The 20,272-nt window shown below is 40.9% G+C and overlaps 1 protein-coding gene and 1 pseudogene across 1 annotated transcript; one reads left to right on the plus strand and one right to left on the minus strand.

The window, feature by feature from the left end:
* Nucleotides 1-734: 734 nt before the first annotated feature.
* On the minus strand, nt 735-2,789 carry LOC114504605 (putative protein FAM47D). The gene has a single exon (XM_028522327.2). The coding sequence runs from the start codon at nt 2,787-2,789 to the stop codon at nt 735-737; it is 2,055 nt and encodes a 684-aa protein (XP_028378128.1).
* Nucleotides 2,790-15,971: 13,182 nt separating this feature from the next.
* LOC114505665 lies at nt 15,972-16,930 on the plus strand (annotated as a pseudogene).
* The last annotated feature ends 3,342 nt before the right edge of the window (nt 16,931-20,272 follow it).

The raw sequence follows: 20,272 nt of genomic DNA on the forward strand, positions 1-20,272 counted from the left end.
AAAATAGAACCAGAGACGTTGAAATAAAGAACAAACTGACTGATCAGAGGGTAGTGGGAGGAGGATATCTGAGGAAAGTAGGGGAAGGGTCAAGGAAAGGAATATGTATAAAGGTGTAAAAAGGACACATGGACAAAGGCAATGGTGGGGGAGATTGAAAGTGGAAGGTGGGATGCGGGTAGGGCAGGGGAGAGTAATGGGGAAAATTGGAACAACTGTAATTGAACAACAATAAAAAAATTTTTAAAAGAAAGAACTAACATTTCTGCTATAATTTTGATAAATAGTTTCCAATCTGGTTTTGGGTCTTGGTGCAATCCCAATAAAGGGAATAACAATTTCATTATTGAATGAGACTAAATTTCTTTTATTCCACACAATTATTTTGAGATTCATCCCGTGTTGTAGCTGACATAACAAGATGTTTTAGTCAGTAAGTCTTTTAGTTGTGGCCTTATTTTTTAAAAAATAATTGATGTAAGAATATAATATTCACAATGTTATAAAAATGTGAGACTCTATGTGAGTATTGATTTCATAGTTGGTAAAATACATTAAATATTGATGAGCCCAAACAGAAGCTCGTTTATAATTTTTATTAGCATTAGGTGTTACATTTACAGATGTTGTAGAATCAAAGTTGTACATACACCATGAGACATTCATCATGAATTCTGATGGCTGTTAACATGAGACAGAGAAAATAGCCAAGTAAATAGTAAATAAGAAATTGTCTAATTATCATCAGATGTATCATCAGGTGTATCATCAGGTGTATCATCAGGTACTTTTGAGATGAGTTTCATGACTCGGTCTATAGGAGTCTTAACAGAATCATAAGTCCACTTCTTCCTCAAAAACAACTTCTCAATGACACCTGGCATCCTGTAGCCCTTGCTTACAATGAAATCTTTGAAGGCAATTGGTCCATAAAGATCATCAAGAATGTCTGGTTCAAGATCCCTTCCATGATGCTGATATTCCTGTTCTTTTAAAACTCTAGGGTCAATCCAAGGTTCATCATTTATTAGCTTTTTCCAGGTCTTGGGGTTCAGATACCATGCTCCATACCTTATCTTCACCTGCTTTGGTTTATAAGGATCAGGTGGTTTCCTGAGTTTCCTCTCCCAGTCACTTTCCTGTAGGCCAAATTCTATCTTTTTATCATCATCTAGCTCTTTGCTGTAGTATAGTTCCACAGGGATCTGGGTTACTTTCTTTATTTTGCCTGCATTGTGGGTAGGTGTGCACGTGTAGTCAACTTCAAACTGTTTCATGATGAAACTTTCATCAATGCCCATGTCTCCAAAAGTATCAAGCCATCTGCAGAATCCATGAACTTCTCTCCGTACATTTCTGTATGGATCAGGAGGTTTGAGAATACCCTTTCTGCTTGACTTCTTTTTTTTCTTTTCCTCAGGAAGCAACTTCTTTACACATGACACCAAAGACTCCTTGCGAGGTCCCTGGTTAACTTGGTCTGGAGGTTCTCCATTGACTTGGTCAGGAGGTCCCGGTTGACTTGCTTGGGAGGTCCCAGTTGACTCAGGTGGGAGGTCTTGGTTGACCTGTCCATGTGGTTCCAGGATGCCTTGACTAGGAGGTCCCTGGTTGACTTGGTCTGGAGGTCCTCCATTGACTTGGCCAGGAGGTCCTGATTGACTTGCCCAGGAGGTCCTGGTTGACTTGGATGGGAGGTCCTGGTTGATTTGCATGGGAGGCCCCAGTTGACTTGCCCAGGAAGTCCTAAGTGGCCTGTCCATGTGGTGCTGGAACGATTTGATCAGGAGATCCCAGGATGACTTGGCCAGGAGGTCTTGGTTGACTTGGCCAGGAGGTCCTGGTTGACTTGGCCGGGGGGTCCCGGCTCGACTTGGCCGGGGGGTCCCGGCTCGACTTGGCCGGGGGGTCCCGGCTCGACTTGGCCGGGGCGTCCCGGTTTGACTTGGCCGGGGAGTCCCGGGTCGACTTGGCTGGGAGGTCCCGGCTTGACTTGGCCGGGGGGTCCCGGGTCGACTTGGCCGGGGGGTCCCGGGTCGACTTGGCTGAGGGGTCCCGGGTCGACTTGGCCGGGGGGTCCCAGGTCGATTTGGCTGGGGGGTCCGCAGTCGATTTGGCCGGGGGGTCCGCGGTCGACTTGGCTGGGAGGTCCCAGGTTGTCTTGGTTTGGGAGGTCCGGGGTGGACTTCCTTAAGGCGTTTTTCACTAAGCTTTGCACGGGACTTCTTTCTGTCCTTCATGACCTCACAATAAGCCCAGGTGTCCTCCAGCATCCTGTTAGGATCGAGCTCTTCCAGCACCATTAATAAGAGGTCTGGAGGTATAATTTCCTTCAAATCCGGGTATCGAGCCAAGGGATGAGGGGTCAGACTGGCTTTGGTTTCCTCTACAAAAGCCTTCTGTGCTTGCTGGGCTGGTGGGAGCTTGGAAAGCAGTTCTGCTCCTTTGGGCAGCTTGTTCTGAGTCTTTCTGGGGGGAGGTTGGGGAACTCTATGAGCAGTCGTGGAGAGAAAGCCCTCCCTAGGGCCACGAATGATCAGATTATCAGCAGGTGGGCAGCCCGTTCTGAAATTGTCCAGCCCCTCTCTCACAGATACCCACCGCGGGGTGTCCATGGAGTACTTCATAAGCCTGTTCCTGTGCTTTCCCAAAGAGTTGGGAGGTAACTTGTCTCTTGTCTTGTACCAGCGCTTATAATGTGGGCCCTCAGGTACGGGCTCCAGAGGCTCCGTCCCGTGCAGCCACTTCCCCTTGAGTTGTGGCTGAAACAGCCTCTTCTTGTCTGCCATGGTGCCGCTGGCCTCAAGGTGACTGGCAGCTTCAGCGCTTTGTTGTCCCAACTGCTCCGGTTGCTAGGTGACTGTTACTAAGTGCTGCTGGAATCTTTCTGGTAGCTGGGCAACGTAGGCTCTCAGCGCATCCGGAATACTCCCAGGATGGGCCAGAAAGATACATTATTTGTTGCGGTAGAGAACTGTTCAAGTGTATGGACACCCCACAGTATGTTTATCCACTCACCTTTTTATAAGTTTTGTGTTGTTTCTAGTTTTAGGCTCTTGCAAATCAAGCTGCCACAAATATTTCACATATTCATGTCTTTGTACACATACTTTCATTTCTCTTGGGTGAATTTTAGCTAGGAATTGAATGGTGGGAGCATCTGATATATGTTTTCTTCCATACATATAGACATCAAGCTTTTTTAAAAAGATTTTATTTGTTCATTTTTAGAGAGAAGGGAAGGGAGAAAGAGAGAAAGAGAAACATCAGTGTGTGGTTGCCTCTCATGCATCCCCCACTAGGGACCTGGCCCTCAACCTAGGCATATGCCCTGAATGGGAATGGAACCAGTGACCCTTTGGTTCAGAGGCCTGCACTCCATCCACTGAGCTACACCAGCCAGGGCTCACAGCCATCAAGTTTTAATATTTGCCCATATATGGAGATTTAAGGAGGCACCAAAAAAACTCAGCAGTCAAGATCTATTATGTTTTACAAATGAACAAAATAGAACCAGAGACATAGAAATAAAGAACAAACTGACAGTGACCAGAAGGGGGGCAGGTGGATAATGGGGAAAGAAGGGGAAGGGGCAAGCCAAGGAACATGATTAGAAGACTCGTGGCCACAGACAATGCAGTGGGGAGGATTGACTACGGGAGTGCAGGAAGGGATGGGGCAGGGGAGAACAATGGAGGAAAAAGCAGGACAACTGTAACTGAACAGCAATAAAAAAGATCGATTATGTTTTCAAGTAATATTTGCAAAAATAATCAGAAAAACAGTGGCATGCTGAACCATAGTAAAGCCTGAAGACAAAGGATAGACCAGTAATACTACTGATCTATCTTTATTTGAAATCAATATTTTGTTCACCATGGATTTTTGGAAGTAATTTTTTGTTTAAATTTTTATTGAATTTATTGGTGTGACATTGGTTAATAAAATTATGTAGGTTTCAAGTGTACAATTCTGTAATACATCTGTATATTGTATTGTGTGTTGACACCTAAAGTTGGTAGGTGTTTAACATTTTAAGAAACTACCAAACTTTTTCAAAACAGTTATACTATTTAAAATTCTTCCCAGTAGTGCATGAGAATTGCACTTTCAGCACATACTCCCTAACACGTGGCATGGTTCATTTGTCATTTTAATTTCAGCTATTCTAATAGGTGTTTAGTCGTATCTCATGGATTTAATTTGTTTTCCTAATTCTATTGTTTTTAAGAATATTTTTATTGATTATGCTATTAAAGTTTTCCCAATTCCCCCCCTTTATCCACCCCCTACCCTGCACCCCCCAACCGTCCTGCATCCACTCCCCTTAGATCATGTCCATGGGTTGTACATATAAGTTCTTTGAAGTCTGTTTCCTATACCATTCTTGACCTCTTCCCATCTATTTTATGCCTACCAGTTATGCTTATTATTCCCTGTACCTTTTCCCCCTATTTCTCCCCTCCCCCTCCCCACTGAAAACACTCTCTGTGATGTCCATTTCTCTGATTGTATTCCTGTTCCAGTTGTTTGCTTGGTTTGTTTTCATTGTTCTTCTTTTCTTTTAGGTTCATTTGTTGGTAGTTGTGAGTTTGTTGTCATTTTACTGTTCATAGTTTTTGATCTTTTTTAATTTCTTAGATAAGTCCCTTTAACCATATAATAAGGGCTTGGTGATGATTAGCTCCTTTAACTTGACCTTATGTGGTAAGCACTTTATCTTCTCTTCCATTCTAAATGATAACTTTTTTGGATAGAGTAATCTTGGATGTAGGTCCTTGCCTTTCATGACTTCAAATACTTCTTTCCAACCCCTTCTTGCCTGTAAGGTTTCTTTTGACAAATCAGCTGATAGTCTTATGGGCACTCCTTTGTAGGTAACTGTTTCCTTTCCTCTTGGTGCTTTTAAGATTCTCTCTTTACCTTTAATCTTGGGTAACTTAATGATGATATGCCTTGCTGTGTTCCTCTTTGGGTCCAGCTTCTTTGGGACTCTCTGAGCTTTCTGGATTTCCTGGAAGTCTATTTCCTTCACCAGATTGGGGAAGTTTCACAAACTGAAAGACTTAATGGGAAATTGCAAAATCTGTATCACATTTGGTGATTTTAACACATCTATAGTGACTCATGGGTCAAACAGATAAAAACTTAGCAAGAATATAGAACATTTGAATACCACAATGAATCAGTTTGAGCTAAAGAATGCATATGTAACATTGCATACAATGATTAAAGAATTTTTTTCTGCAAGAACTTGAGGAACATTATGAAAATTGATTACATCCTAATCCACAAAGTAAATGGCAATACATTGTCTTCTGTCTTTGCTTCCCCTTGGTCCCTATTCAGTCTGTTTTCAAGTTCACAACCAGAGTGATGCTGGGAAAACCTAACCTGGGTAAGTCATACCTCTCTTCAGATTTCTCCAATGGCTTCACATCATACTACAAGTGAAAGTCTAAAGCCATACCATTACAGTAGCCCACAAAGCCCACCCACCTAGCCCTCCAACCAACTTTGTCTCTCTAATCCCATCTCTTCCCCACTCCCTCACTTAGTATGTGCCATGTACATTTTTCTCTACTGTCCCATCAACACACTCAGAGTGATTCAGCCTCTGAACTAATTAACTTGCTGTTTCTTCTGCCAGGATCCTTCACACAGATAATCAAACACTCAGTGACTCCTTCATCTCCTGTAGGTCATTTTACTAAAATCTTCAACACCCTATCCACAACTCATTCTTTATCACTTGTTCTGACTTCATTTTTTTCTAAATCATTTCACACTGTCTAAAATGTTACTGACTTTATCATCTGTCTCCCTTCACTATAATGTAAACTCCTAGAGCCTATGGTTTTTATTCTACTTTATTTATTGTTACATTTCTAGTAACTAGAGCAGTTCCTAGAATCTTGTCCACATGTAATAAGAATGAATGAATTTGGAAATTTAAAAGCACTTTTTATATAACTCTTGAGTTAGAGAAAAAAGTCATAATAAAATTATAAAATATTTCAAGCTAAATGACCAAATTTATACATATCAAAACTGTAGAATATAACTAAAGTAGTAGTTGTAGGAACTTTTATAGCATTCAGTATGCTTATTAGAAAAAAAAACAATCATTTTAAAATAATTAACCCAACATCCAACCTAAGAATTAAAAAAGCACATGATAATACACATCCTCAAAATATTGGGAAGTAAATAATAAAGATAATAAATATAAGCAAAAGGTAAGAGGCCAACAAAGCCCCACCCCAAAACAATTACTTGTAAGTACTAATAACTTGGACAAATTTCTGGTCATAAATAGAGAAAGCAAAGTAGACACTATTAGGAGTAAAATAAATGCTGTAACTACAAACAGTACAGTAATTAAAAAGATAAAATGATGTTATAAATAATCTTGGTAATAAAATAAAAACATAAGATGAAATGGGAAAAATTCTGGAAGAATGCAACCTGCATAAACTGGTTCTATTAAAAAGAATAGAAAGCCATTAAAATTCAGAATCAGTAGTTTAAATTATTCTACCAAACACACGCATGCGTGCACACACACACACACACACATTAAAATCAGATGGCTTTGCAGGAAAGTTCCAGGAAACATGAAATAACAAAGAATTCCAATAATAAACCAACTTTTCCAGTAGCTAAAAAGAAGGGATACTTCCTCCAACTTATTTGATGATGACAATAACTTTAATAGCAAAAGTTTTTAAAATAGTGTATGAAAAGTTACAGGACTGGACTTCTTGGAGAACTGGCTGATTCTAGGACTGGCGCTGAAAATGTACACAGTGAGCCTGGGGCATGTCGTAGTGCCAGAAAGGAAGGAAGTGTTTGGAAAAAACAAAACAAAATAGCACAAAGATTTGGGTACGTCAAAGGAACACAGAAAACAACACTTGAGTAACAAAAGAAATAACAATATTGAATTTTAACCCAGAGTAGAGAATAAATATCCATGAGTTCACAGTGATGTAAATAAGTGACTAAATAAACAAATAATTAAGGGAGAAGAAGCAAGTCTCTTGTGCAGAAGAATTCCAAATAATGTATGTAAATTCCCCTCCCTTAGGAGGGGGAGCATAAATCTCCAGTCCTTGTTGGGGACCGCCCTGCCTGGTCTCAGGAAGCTGTAACCCCCTGTAACTAAGGCTGAGTGAGAGACCTCCGGACCAGGAGCCACTAAGGAGACAAAACTTATTTCCCTGGCATGAACGCTGCCTGTTCTGTGCCTGACCTCCTAAGCTTGATCAGTTAGCCAATGACGGGTAAGATTTCCCACACAGGGAATCACCTAAGACAGGCATGATCACAAGGATGCCTCGGGGAAGAGACTCGGAGTGTGGAAATGAAGGGGTGATCAACATCAACCCCTGTCCCCTTGGCTTTGTCAAAGCCTGAGTCATTGTTCTGAGAAGTGAGAAATCCATGTCTTCTGGCTGCCTTTGTCTCCTCTGTCGACTCAGGCCTGTGGAAATAGCAGGGGCAGTGCAGCCCAGACCAGAAATGGCGGACCCCCGGGGTAATCAGGCCTGGGACATAGAATATGCAAGATCCTGTGAGATCTGTTTGCTGGAGGATGCTATTAGATTAGAATTTGAAGGCACAGACAGGAAATCTAAATTAGCCCTTTAGCCAAATGTTAAATCTCCAAGCTCTGCCCAGAATCACGGCAGGGGTTCTGTCTGCACCTTTGAAAGTCACCTACTTCTTTTGATCTTTTCTGCCAGACTGTGAATCCACAAACTAAGTCTGTATTCTCAATAAAAATCTGCTTGGGAATGGATACGGGATGCTCTCCACTAGAGAGAATGGCCGTTCTGTCCCTATTTCCCCACAGGACCTGGTTGTCTCTGTGTATGTTTTTCTCATGTTTCAACGAGCATCCATAGCAGAGATGGATATGGCTGGCCTGTATCTGCCACAAGTCCTTAATTGTGGACTGTGTATAGTGACCTCCTTCCAAAGAGTATAGGATGTCAAGTTCTAGGCACATTTCATGAATACAGATGCGATACTCACAAACAACCAACAACCTGAGTTTAGTCTTGTTGAAAAAAATCATCATTACCAAATTGTATCAACCCAGAAAATATTTCAACATCAACACAAATTTTAATAAAATTCACTAGATTAAGAGACTATAAAAGGGAAAATATAAACAGATCAATAAAACATTTGGTACAGAGGCTCTGAGGTACTAATATCCTATTCTGAATTTGGTGTTGGGTACATGATTGCTCATTTCATTGTTACTGGTTAACTTGATATACCTCCCTTTTGTAAACATGCCATATTTCATAGTAAAAATGTGACTGTGAAGAAAAATGGTTTGGGGGTTGGCAGGTGGTTTGCTTGGAGATGTACTTGCTTCTCTGCAGTGGAGGAACTTATTTGTAGTATTTATGCATTTGGACATAATCCCCTCTCAGGACCCACCTACCCATGCTTAGATGCCCATTTCCACCTCACCCATGCCCAGTGGTGTTTCCAGCAAGGTGTGAATCAGGTACACAAACCCAGTGGAAACTGAAAAGTATGTTTTTAGCTGGGAAATGACCCACAGCCTTTCAGGCCAGTGGGGAGCGTGTGGAAGCGCCTCCTAAACAGTGGGATACCTTGGACGCCTTAGAGAGATCTATGGCATCCACCACTTCTTCTCAGAGAATTTTTCTCCATTTCACCTCTCCCGGCTCCACTGTGAACTTCTCAGCTATCATCTCATTCCCGCAGCCATATACCTGGATTTTACTTCTTGGTCTGGTACCTTTGGCTTGAAAATCAGTTTACATGGTTCACCTGGCTGCTCCCCAGGGTGTAGCTTTTATATTCTTCCCTTATCTGCATTCAGTGCACTTCCCATGGACAAATAATGCCCTGGCCTGAGTTCACTGTCTTGAGGGAGAAAGGCATATGCAACTGCTGTAGCTTAGCTCTTTTAACTGCATATTGGCATGATTTTTGTGATGTAAAACAACTAACCTGCATGGAGCGAATATTTGTCCAATTGTGATATGAAAATGATAAATTTAATATTAAAACTATAAATAATTTTTCTAGGATAGTTACATAAGTGAAGTTACTTGATGAATGATGAGCAAGAAAATAACCTTAAATGAATTGCAGATATTATGATGACTTTTTATACAAATCATAGTTTCTCTAAAGCCATAGCTTTTTTGTATTTGCATAAATAGATATTAAATAACTCTATTTCTGCTCTTGGAAAGATAACTAGATCATTTTATATTCAATCTAACATTGGCATCACACTCACATTCTCAGCTCTTGTTCTTCAAGGTAAAATGGGACCTCCTCAGAGACTGACCTATTTACCAATCTTGAGATACAGGCCCATGACAATTCCTTTAATAAGAGCTCACTGATGGAAGTGCCCTAAAAACTGTCATGAGTAATTATCCAGTTGGTGGGGGTGTTTGATTTTTTTTTAATTTAAAGCATTTTACTCTGCAATTAGATTTTCTTTTTTTATTCTTTTTTTAAGATTTTATTTATTTATTTTTAGAGAGGGAAGGGAGGGAGAAAGAGAGAGAGAGAGAGAAACATCAACATGCGGTTGCTGGGGGCCGTGGCCTGGAGCCCAGGCATGTGCCCTGACTGGGAATTGAACCTGCGATGCTTTGGTTCACAGCCTGCGCTCAATCCACTGAGCTATGCCAGCCAGGGCTGGGGTGTTTGATTTTAAGTACAAAGAGAACTTACATACTTCAGAGTCATTCTGGGTTTGGACTGCATCCAGATTTTTGTGTGATTATTTCCCATTTTTTTACCATTGCTTTTCCTACATTTATTTGACAATTATCAGAATATGTTCAAGCACTTTAAACAGGTACCACAACAAACACAAATAGTTCTTGGTGGGACACAGAAGTGGGCCTACAGTTGAGTAGCCTACTAGCCCTCAGTTGGCCTGCTTTATACACACAGTGCAAAGTGTTAGTTAAATTGGTTAGTTCCTTGAATTGACATAGGTTTCTTACATGAGATGATGATATGTTAAAATGACATATAAAATATGATGGTACAGCCCTGGCTGGTATGTCTCAGTGGATTGAGCACCAGCCCGTGAACCAAAGGGTTGCCAGTTCGATTCCCAGTCAGGGGACGTGTATGGTTGCAGGCCAGGTCCCCAGTGAGGGGTGAATGAGAGGCAACCACACATTGATGTTTCTCTCCCTCTCTTGCTCCCTCCCTTCCCCTCTCTAAAAAGAAATAAATAAAATATTTTAAAAATATGAGGGTACAAAGAAATCTGAACTAGGAGACAGAGGTGTCCCTATGTTTACTATCTTTCAGTTAAGATGCCTTCACTCATCCCTGGTTAATACAGTAGCCTTACAAATTTTTGGTTTGTATTACTATGTAGACTGTGCTCTACACAAAGTAAGCTTGGTGTTGGGGGTGGGGTGTTATAAATAATGCTTAGTCTGAAACACTAAGTCTCCAGGTGGAGAGAAAGGCAATTAGCAATGCAGGGGTGGGGCGAGGAATGGTGAATGGGGGATCAGTCCTGGGTTGAAGTCTACTAGGAGGAATAAAACAAAAGGCACTTAGCTATGCTTGTCATCTGATTCCGAGTATAACACAGCTTTAGACCCTCTTGTAAAAAACACATTAGTTGGCAACAGTAAAATGATCTTGATGCTGTATCAGTTTCAGGTGGCATAAGACAGAAATCTCAGCCCTTTTACTTAATTGTGTGGCCTTAGGTAAGTGACTCAAACTTCATACAACTCAGTTACCTCACGTGGAAAGTAGTGCTGGCACCTACCTCTTTTGTGTGGTTGTATTCATTTAATGAATTTTTTTTAAAGATTTTATTTATTTATTTTTAGAGAGGGAAGGGAGGGAGGAAGGGAGGGAGGGGGAGAGAGAGAGAGAGAGAGAGGGAGGGAGAGAAACATCAATGTGCGGTTGCTGGGGGTTATGGCCTGCAACCCAGGAATGTACCCTGGCTGGGAATTGAACCTGGGACACTCTGGTTCCCAGCCCGCGCTCAATCCACTGAGCTATGCCAGCCAGGGCCATTTAATAAATTTTAAAAGCATGTGTTAAACAGGAACAGCTAGCAGTTGGTAGGCACTCAATAAATTATAACTAATAAAAACATTAAGAAAATTATGTGCAATAAAATTTGATTTAGAGCTACTTACATCTCCCTCACACTCGGTTATTAATACACGTGTTTCACGACAGTTGGGTCTCAGACAGGCTTTGACCAGTCATCTGAGTGATGGCCACAGGATTCTCTCTTTCCCAATCTTCTGGCCATACTTAACAGCACATTGTAACATGGTCTTATAATCAAAGTCCTTGCCTCAAATTTAAATAAAGTACCAAATAAGACAGATATGGGGATGCTAGAGTGAGGGTGACAGAGACTCCCTCTTCCAATTACTACATTTTCAAAGAATACAAAGTAGGACCAGTTCAGTATCTCTTGACCCCTCTGCCTGATCAACAACAGAAATAGAGACCTACAATGGAAGCACTACCTTTAAAAAAAGAGCGATTTTATATGTCCAACCTGAATCAAGCCTGAGCTACAAAGAGGTTTTAATGCTAAGTGAAGTTTGGAGATTTAATATATTGCATCCGGGCATTCTAATCGCTGAATTGAGCTTGTATTTGCCACCTAAAGTGACCATGGGGCTGCCTATTACCTGAAAGTGAATGAACAGACACCCATGACCTCTGTAAGAGATTTCATTGAAGAGTGGAGGAAGTTTACCCCCGTACTAAAAATGTTTAAAGGGACCCTGGGAGAAAGACAAAATATTAAGTGGCCTTTTCTTTCTTCCATTTTTATTGTAGTAAAATGCACATGAAATTTATCATTTTAACCATTTCTAAGTGAACGTTTCGGGGAATTAAATGCCTTCGTAATACTGGCTACCATCACCCACTATCAATTACCAGAACTCTCTCATCTTGTAAAACTGAAACTCTAAACCTGTTAAACAGCAATTCTCCATTCCCTTCTTCCTCCAAGCCCCTCAGAATCACCATTCTACTTTCCATAAGTTGCCTTTTGAATACGTTTTTTTTTTCAAATAGATAGATTACCCATAAATGGTGGCATCATTTCCAACTCTTCACTCTTTAGTATCCACATATCTTGGTTATTTCCAAACAGGTTTTACATTTTTTTCTATATAATGCTTTTCCGAACTTTTTCTTCTTATAAAGTCACTGTCAAATAAATTATTCAGAATGTAATCAACTCTAACTTAATCTAGACTAATTTCTCTACTTCTGATCTCTTTCAAGATCAAGCAAAAAGGTGAAAAATGAAGAGAAGGAACTGAGGCATGTGGACAGCAGCATAGTAATTAAGAGGGAGCAGGGAGTGGGTGGAGGTGGAAGAGGGTATGGGGAGATAAATGGTGATGGGAAAAATGAAATAAAATAACAAATAAACTACTATTAATGATTACCACCAAAGTATCCTCACTTATGTACATAATCTACTGTTTTACATTTGTTCTGACACTTTGCAGAAGGGATGATCACAAGGCAAGAAACACCATACAAACTAAATAGTGAAGCATTAGCAGATATACTGAGAACTCAGACATCGTTGGAAAATTTTTTGGAAGAGTGAAAGAACAAAGCCACTTAAATACTTAGCTTCAATAGTAAAGAAGCCTGGCTGAGAACAGAGATCAAAGACAGAGAGAAAGGTTTTCACTACAGATTCAGAAATGTCATATCTGGATTTTGCAGGACACTCCAGAGTTTTAATAATTGATCTAGTTGTTCCCTTAGTACACTTAGTTGGTCAGAAGTTGTGTCCTAAATTTGGGGTTGATGACATGCTGGTTGGCATGGACCTGGCTTGGTAATGGCAAAACCAACCTCACATTCAGTAAAGTGACAGTGGAGACATTGTCTCAAAATATACAGAGACTTTTCAGTTTGGTGAAATTGCTCACATCCAGGGAAAAATATTTCCACATATTTCTTAAGGACAGACCAGATATTCATGAAGACTGTATGCCATACAAAAAATACAGTATGAGCTCTGCATGTGTCTGTGTGTGTTTTCAGACAATTTGATCCACTGCTCGCTTATTCCAAAAAATAAAAAGTCAGAATGTGGATCCTGTGAGAGAATGAATATGACAACAGCATAAAAGGAACAAAAATAGGATTTATTTAAAAAATGGGCAAGTGTATATACATTCTTTAGAAATGCCTTTTAATTGTTTTTATCTCTGTTTCTGTTTCTCTCCCTGGAACTAGGGAACAGGAGTAAACATTGAAAATCATCAGGAAAAGACCAAGTCTTTAAAAGAATTTGATAAATGAAAGTTGAGTTAAGAAGCATGGAATAACTGAAAGTATTTTGCAGCAGGTCTATCAATAATTAAAACCACACCCTTTAAGATAATTTCTGTTTTAATTTTGCTGATTGCAAAGCACAAATTTAATGTGTGTATTTTTCTTACATTATTTCATCCTGCACTCAGAAACTTGAGCAAAGAATGAAAACCAGATTTAGTTTTTTTCTGAAAAGGAAGCTTGCCTCTAAGAGAGAAATTTACTACAGGAAAAGGCATGAGCAACAGCAGTGCAAATCCATTCAGGCAGTGAAAAAATATATTAAGAACACAGAAAGACCCAAAGCATATAACATACACACAAAATATGTGCTCTCCAACATGGGTACACACAAAGTATTAAGATGTATGACCAAAGAAGTGTCCAGAGATCATAATGAAAGTGATAGTGAATGGTAATATGATTTGAAACATTTTGAGAAAATTGCAATATTAAATATAAGGCTCTGTTGGAAAAAAAGGTACTTCTCTGAATGTGTTTGGGAATCTGCTTTATCTGTCTTCCTTTATCAAAACTGGTGATATCTTATTAAGAAATAATAAAGAGTTTTCAGAAAACACAGCTTCACTCAGTGCACTGTAGAGCTATGTTGGGAACCACCCTGACTGGTATCAGAAGCTGAAACCCCCACTAGGCTAAGGCTAAGGGAACGCCCTTGGAACTGTAAGCCAGCAAGGAGACAAAAGCTTGTCTCCCTGGCAGGAATGCTGTTTCTGCTGCTGAACCCCAAAAAGCTTGGTCGGTTAGCCAAAGACGGGTAAGATTCCCCACAGGGGGAACGACCTAAGGCAGGCACGATCACTTTGGGAGGCCCCCCAAAAGAAGGACTTTGGGGGCTGCAGCAAAAGAGGGTGACGGACCCTCGCTCCTCGGCTTTGACATAGCCTGAGTTCTCTTCCTCCCGGAGAAAAACTCCTTATCTCCTTATTGCCTTAGTTCCCGTGCTAAGCCTGAAACAATGACAGGGTGGTGCACCTCTGGGCTGAAAAGGGCAGATTCCTTGGGTGATCAGGCCTAAGAAAGAACATGTAAATTACTGTGAAACCTTCTTTGTTTAAGAATGCTCTCAGTTGAATGAGAGGGGTCCAAGGAGGAAGTTTGTTCCTCAAAGCCTTACAGCTCTTTGACCCTGACTCAATAGACCAGCAGAGTTCCTTGTTTTCTGTGGTTCCTTACATCCCCCTGATAAGTACTGTACTTTACCTGAATTATTATGCAAAATGAGCCCAATAAAAGCAAGTGTGGATGGTAAATCAGGGCGCCCCCCACTAGGGGGGGTGGCCATTTCATTCCTACTTCCCCACAGAAACTAGTTTGTCTCTGTGCATGTGTGTTTTGTTTCTCACGTGTTTTTCGGCGAGCCATCCACAGCGTTCCGTGGTCACTGCTGGCTGGTGACCCACGCGCAGCAGAGCTATGGTGTCAAAACACAGAATGGTGGTGTCAGTCACCCTGATTCTATGCCAGCTATGAAAAATTGGGCACTGCAAGGGTGACAAGCATGTTCTTCAGTCTTAATTGTCAACTGTAGTAATCAATAACTTTTATTTATCTGTCATTTTTGTCCTGACCTGCCAAGTATTCATATATAATTGAGCTTTCATAATTTTAATTAAATATTTTATTCTATTACAGCTGTCCCAATTTTTCCCCTTTGTCCTCCTCTGCCCAGCCCCACCCCACTCCCACAATCAATCCCCACACCATTGTCCATGTCTATGGGTCACTCATACATTTCCTTCTCATAATTTTAAAGTAAATTTTAGTTGTCTTCCTCTTTAGTTTTTTTCTTCATCATATGGAAGATTCTGCCTATACTTTGTCTATACATCATGTCCCCTGGATCAACTTTCTCAAATGCCATATTTAGCTTTCTTTTGCTTCCACAGGCAGTTTCTGTTCTCAGCACTGTTCACTGGCACACCACTTGTTGGCTCAAGATAAGGCATTTATAAAGAGTCCATAGAGTAAATGTCAAAGTGGCCAGAGTTTGAAACCACAATAATGCAGCTTCATCATCTTACTTTATCTAGAGATATCATTTCCAGGCGTGTGACTCTTGGTATTTAATGCTCTGTATCAATGGGGATTCGCTGCCCTTTTGTGCTTTGCTCCATGATGCTCTTTCAGATGGCTTGGATAATTAAACTTCTTTCTGCCTTTTACTTCTAGATCCCTAGTAGTTTATTTATGTATTCTGAAGCTGAATAAAATGTCTCAGAGTTAATTTTCGAGAAGCCAGGGGTCACTCTTAGTGTTCCTCAGTCTTAAAGGTTGGTTTTTAAGGTGCACTTGGAGAGGCATCATCATTTACCTTCATCAGTCAATTAACACATTGTCAGAATCTTCATACTGCACTGCGATTCATAGCCCTCGTAGTGGAAGCCAAACAAAACAAGGTGGTTTAGAACTATTGTGTCAAGAATATACCAATGCTGGCGAGGCCAGGCAGAGTGGAGCCAAGAGGTCCGGAGCAGTGTAAAGGTCATTGGAGTCACTTGCCCATATGCAGCTCCTTCTTTGTTAGAGCCGGCCCCGCCCACCCCAGCATGCTCTCACCCTCACCAGGTTGGCTCCCCTGTGCTCAGCTTCAGCACCTAGGCCCAGAACAATGCTAAAATTAACTGGGCCCTGGGCTTCTGGAGTGATTGGGCAGCCCCTTTCGCTTCTTCTGAAGAACAGCTCTATGGTGAGCCACCTGATCCTCTATGATATTGCTCATACACCCTGAGTGGCTGCAGATCTGAGCCACATTCAGACCAGAGTGACTGTGAAAGGCTATCCGAGACATGAGCAGCTGCCAGACTTCCTGAAAGGTTGTGATTTGGTGGGTATCCTGACAAAACCAGGCAGGACACAGGATGACCTGCTCAACAGCAATGCCACAATCGTGGCCACCCTGACTGCTGCCTGAGCACAGCATTGCTCTGAGACCATGAGCTGCATCATTTCAAATCCCGTTAATTCCACCATCCTGATCACAGCTGAAGTTTTCAAGAAACATGACATCTACGACCCCAATAAGATCTCTGGGGTGACAACCCTGGACGTTGTCAGAATCAACACCTTTGTCCCTTTGTCGCAGAACTGAAGGGTTTGGATGCAGCTGGAGTCAATGTTTCTGTCACTGGCAGCTGTGCTGGGAAGACCATCATTCCCCTGATTTCTCAGTGCACTCCCAAGCTGGACTTTCCCCAGGATCCGACGGCAACCCTCCCTGGGAAAAACCAGGAGGCCAGCACAGAGGTGGTCAAGGCTAAAGCTGGAGAAGGCTCTGCCACCCTGTCCATGGCATATGCTAGGGCCCAGTTTGTCTTTTCCCTTGTGCAAGCAATCGACAGAAAGGAAGGAGTCGTTGAGTACTCCTTTAAGTCCCAAGAAACGGACTGTCCCTATTTTTCCACACCATTGCTGATGGAGGAAAGGAGCATCAAGAAGAATGTTGGCGTTGGCAAATTGCCCCCTTTCAGGCAAGGTGATCGCTGAGGCCATTTAAGAGCTGAAAGCCTCAATCAAGAAAGAAGACTGTAAAAAGAAGATGAAATGAGAAAGCAGTTACTGAACAATCCTTTTCCTTAACATACGAGCACATCATGTCACTATCAAGTCATTTCAGATATGTTTGTATTTTAGTTTGCTTTGATGAGTGTTGTATCCACATTACCATCCCTTCCAAATCGTAGGTCAGTCTACTAGTGCCTCAATAAAAAAACAGGCCTTGATATTTTTTTTTTAAAAAGAATATGCTGATACTAGTTAAGGTAGACAATGCTGACTAATCATTGCTGATGGGACCAAAACTAGTGACAACTTGATTCTGATGTGACAACCTGAGTGGTCATGAAAGAAATACCATTTTCTTGGTCACCATGTAATGTGCTGAAGGATAAGGAAGAAGCTTGGGATTTTAAAAAATCTCTCAGCAGCTGCTTTGATACAGCTACTTGCAGTAGAGGTGAGTCCTGAGAGGCCTGAGAAGATGCACATGCAATGCTTCCTCAACTTTAACTTATACATGAATCACTATGGGTCCATTAAATGAAGATTCTGATTCAATAGGTCTGGATGAAAGAGGCCAGTGATCTGGACTTCTAGCGAACTCTCAGGTAAATCCAGTGCTGCTGGCATCGTTGGACCACACTTCGTGTAACAAGAATTGAGAGCACTAGGGATGGAATCTAGTGAATGAGCAGGTGGGGAGAGGAGGGAGGGACGGGGCTGGCAGAGGATAGGGGGTAAATATGGTTCTGATGAGGCAAGCAAGACCTGGAAGGCTTTACTCTTCATCGTGCTGTACCCCTTCCTCATGACTTCTCAAGTACTTAGAAAGTTTAGTAATCCAAACTATATAGTGCTATTTGATGTTTTTTTGCTGAAAATTGGTGAAGGGGCTGACATTTGTACATAGGGTGTTTAAGGGTAGAATTAAGCATTTGACTTGTTGTGGAACCACTTAAAGAGAAGAACAGAAGAAGCAAGGGTTTGGGAAAGGAATTTAGACTCTGAAGAATCATGAAATTAGATTCGAATGAAGTTTACCTTAAACTCCCAGGGATGAGAAGGCCCTAGATGACATCTGGATTATAATGATATAATAATTATAATGAGTGCTTACCACATGCCAGACATTACACATTATATAAATTACCTCATTAATGCTCACAACTCGAAGATGTAGGTATCACCCCATTTTATAAAGGAATGAATGGAGGCTAATGGCATGCCCAAACCCATACAGTCAGTAGGTTCCAGAGTGAGTATCTTAACCTTGGTCTGGCTGAATCAAAACCAGTTCCTATTCTTGTTCACCAAAGAGTACTTAGCACCAAAACTTTCTCAAGTAATAAACCAGGCAAAACCAAGTATAACTTATTTCAAGATCTTCACGATGATTTTCTTCCAATGTCTCCTAAGATTTTCAAGTTCTCTAGATTGATTTTTACAAAGGACATTTTAACTTGTGAGCAGATATAATTTCTCTTTTGTCCACATTTATAGAATTATTGTAATCTCCATGGGAGGGGCAGGGGATGTGAAACAGTAGGTTATGGAAAAGTTGAAAAAAAGATTCAGGGAATGACAAGAAGCACTGGTCTTCATATCAGCCTGATAGTTCTACCTATATTTGTTTGGATCTGAATTAGCTGACATTTGAATTGTGACAGACTGCTGACAAATCATGCTGCACTACTAACTCACTTTACAGACACATTTTAAAAGGTGAAATATAGAGGTGAGAGCTACACTGAAATACAATTCCTAAGAGGATCATTTCTCCACTAGCCCCAGTTCCCTAGCATTGCTGACATTTAAGACCTCCTTTTGGAAATTCCAGAGAGAAATCGCTTAACTGCACTCTTGTACTTGGAAGTGTGAGTATAAATTGCTCCACGGACCCTTTCTACTTAATCCTTTTTTAATTTCAGCCTTTCCTTCAATTAACTTTGAGCCATCACTATACTTGAGATGTATACATTTGGGGTTCACTTCTTTTCCCATTAATAATGTGAATCCTTCAGACCACAAAGGAGAGGAGGGACCCACACTTTCTAATGAAAGAGAACTGCCTTATACCACAGATATAGTCCCTATGAGGAGAGCACTTGAGAAGGGCTTCCAGCCACAACTCTGAGACTGTGTATACTACAAAAAATGAACCCATGGGAGAGAATACAACAGTGCCAATCATCACGGATGAAACTGGTTTTCAGAAGAGAAACTGACCCTGTTGCCGTCTAATTTGGGAACAGGGCGTGTTCTAGGCAGGCATTTCTTTGAATTTTTCTACCTAGTCACAAGTGTTTTCATTCAAATATCCAAGGATTAAAGATCTCATTAAAAACTCACCAAGGAGTGCGCACAGATGGCTGTAGGGTAAAATCTAGTCACATAGGAGGCTTAGCTAATGAACTCCAAAGAGAGCAATGGAAAGGGTGAACAATTGCCCACTGTAATTCCTGATGATGATGATTTCATCTCTGCTCTAACTTCCCTTGGCTTGTGTTGAAGTCAAGGGCTAAGTGATGGTTCAACACTAATCCCCTTCATGCTCCATCAAGTATAAACTAAACCTGTTCATCCCACCAAAGTACTCAGCTATTTGGGGTAACCATTTCTCAGGCTTCCAGTGGTCCATTTCAGTTCAGTCCTCAACCATGGTGCACACCAGGAGAGGTGGAGAAGTGATGTGTCAGGCTGATGGTGGCCAAGCATTATCGAAATGCTACCAGGATGATAATATGTTAGTAGGTGAGCACCTGCTTCAGAGTAACCAAAAACTTCAATTTATTGTTGTAGCAACAAGAAGACAAAAAGTTTTAAAATGCAATCATGAGGTGCTTGAAGTGCTTATACCTGGTCATTTCTCCACAAAGCTGTGACTACAACAAATAAAATATGAATATGAAGGAAGATCTGTGCTGATAAGTGCTTGTTATTAAGGAAAGAGAGGCTTGAAAACATGGAGAAAACATTTAGATTTAGTCCCACTGGAAATATTCCAATTTTCCCTGTATTCCTACCTCCTGGGCATCCAATTCACACTTCTTTCATTACAATAAACATATTTATTTAAAACTAATCACCCTTCAACTCCAGTGGCCTCCTGTGTTTTTGCTTTCAGGATTTATTTCCTTTCTTTGTGGGTGAGTAAATTATTATGGTCATAGCTACTACTGCAAAACAATTAACTTGAAATCAAAACATCAACACATAGTGTGAGTGTGCTGTTACTGACTTGAATCAAACTGATTTAACAATATACATTTTCAATTGGAAAACACATTAGAAAATGACGGAATTTCATTTTCTGAAGGTGAAATTTATGTTCTTATTTTTTAAAAAAGAATAGCAATTATTACTCACAATGGTTGCGATAACTATAAGCCAA

The sequence above is a fragment of the Phyllostomus discolor genome, chromosome X (assembly GCF_004126475.2).
Source record: "Phyllostomus discolor isolate MPI-MPIP mPhyDis1 chromosome X, mPhyDis1.pri.v3, whole genome shotgun sequence".
NCBI classification, from domain to species: domain Eukaryota; kingdom Metazoa; phylum Chordata; class Mammalia; order Chiroptera; family Phyllostomidae; genus Phyllostomus; species Phyllostomus discolor.

What these genes read in the sequence shown, in the direction of transcription:
- LOC114504605 (XM_028522327.2), bottom strand. Translation starts at nt 2,789, where the DNA reads ATGGCAGACAAGAAGAGGCTGTTTCAGCCACAACTCAAGGGGAAGTGG.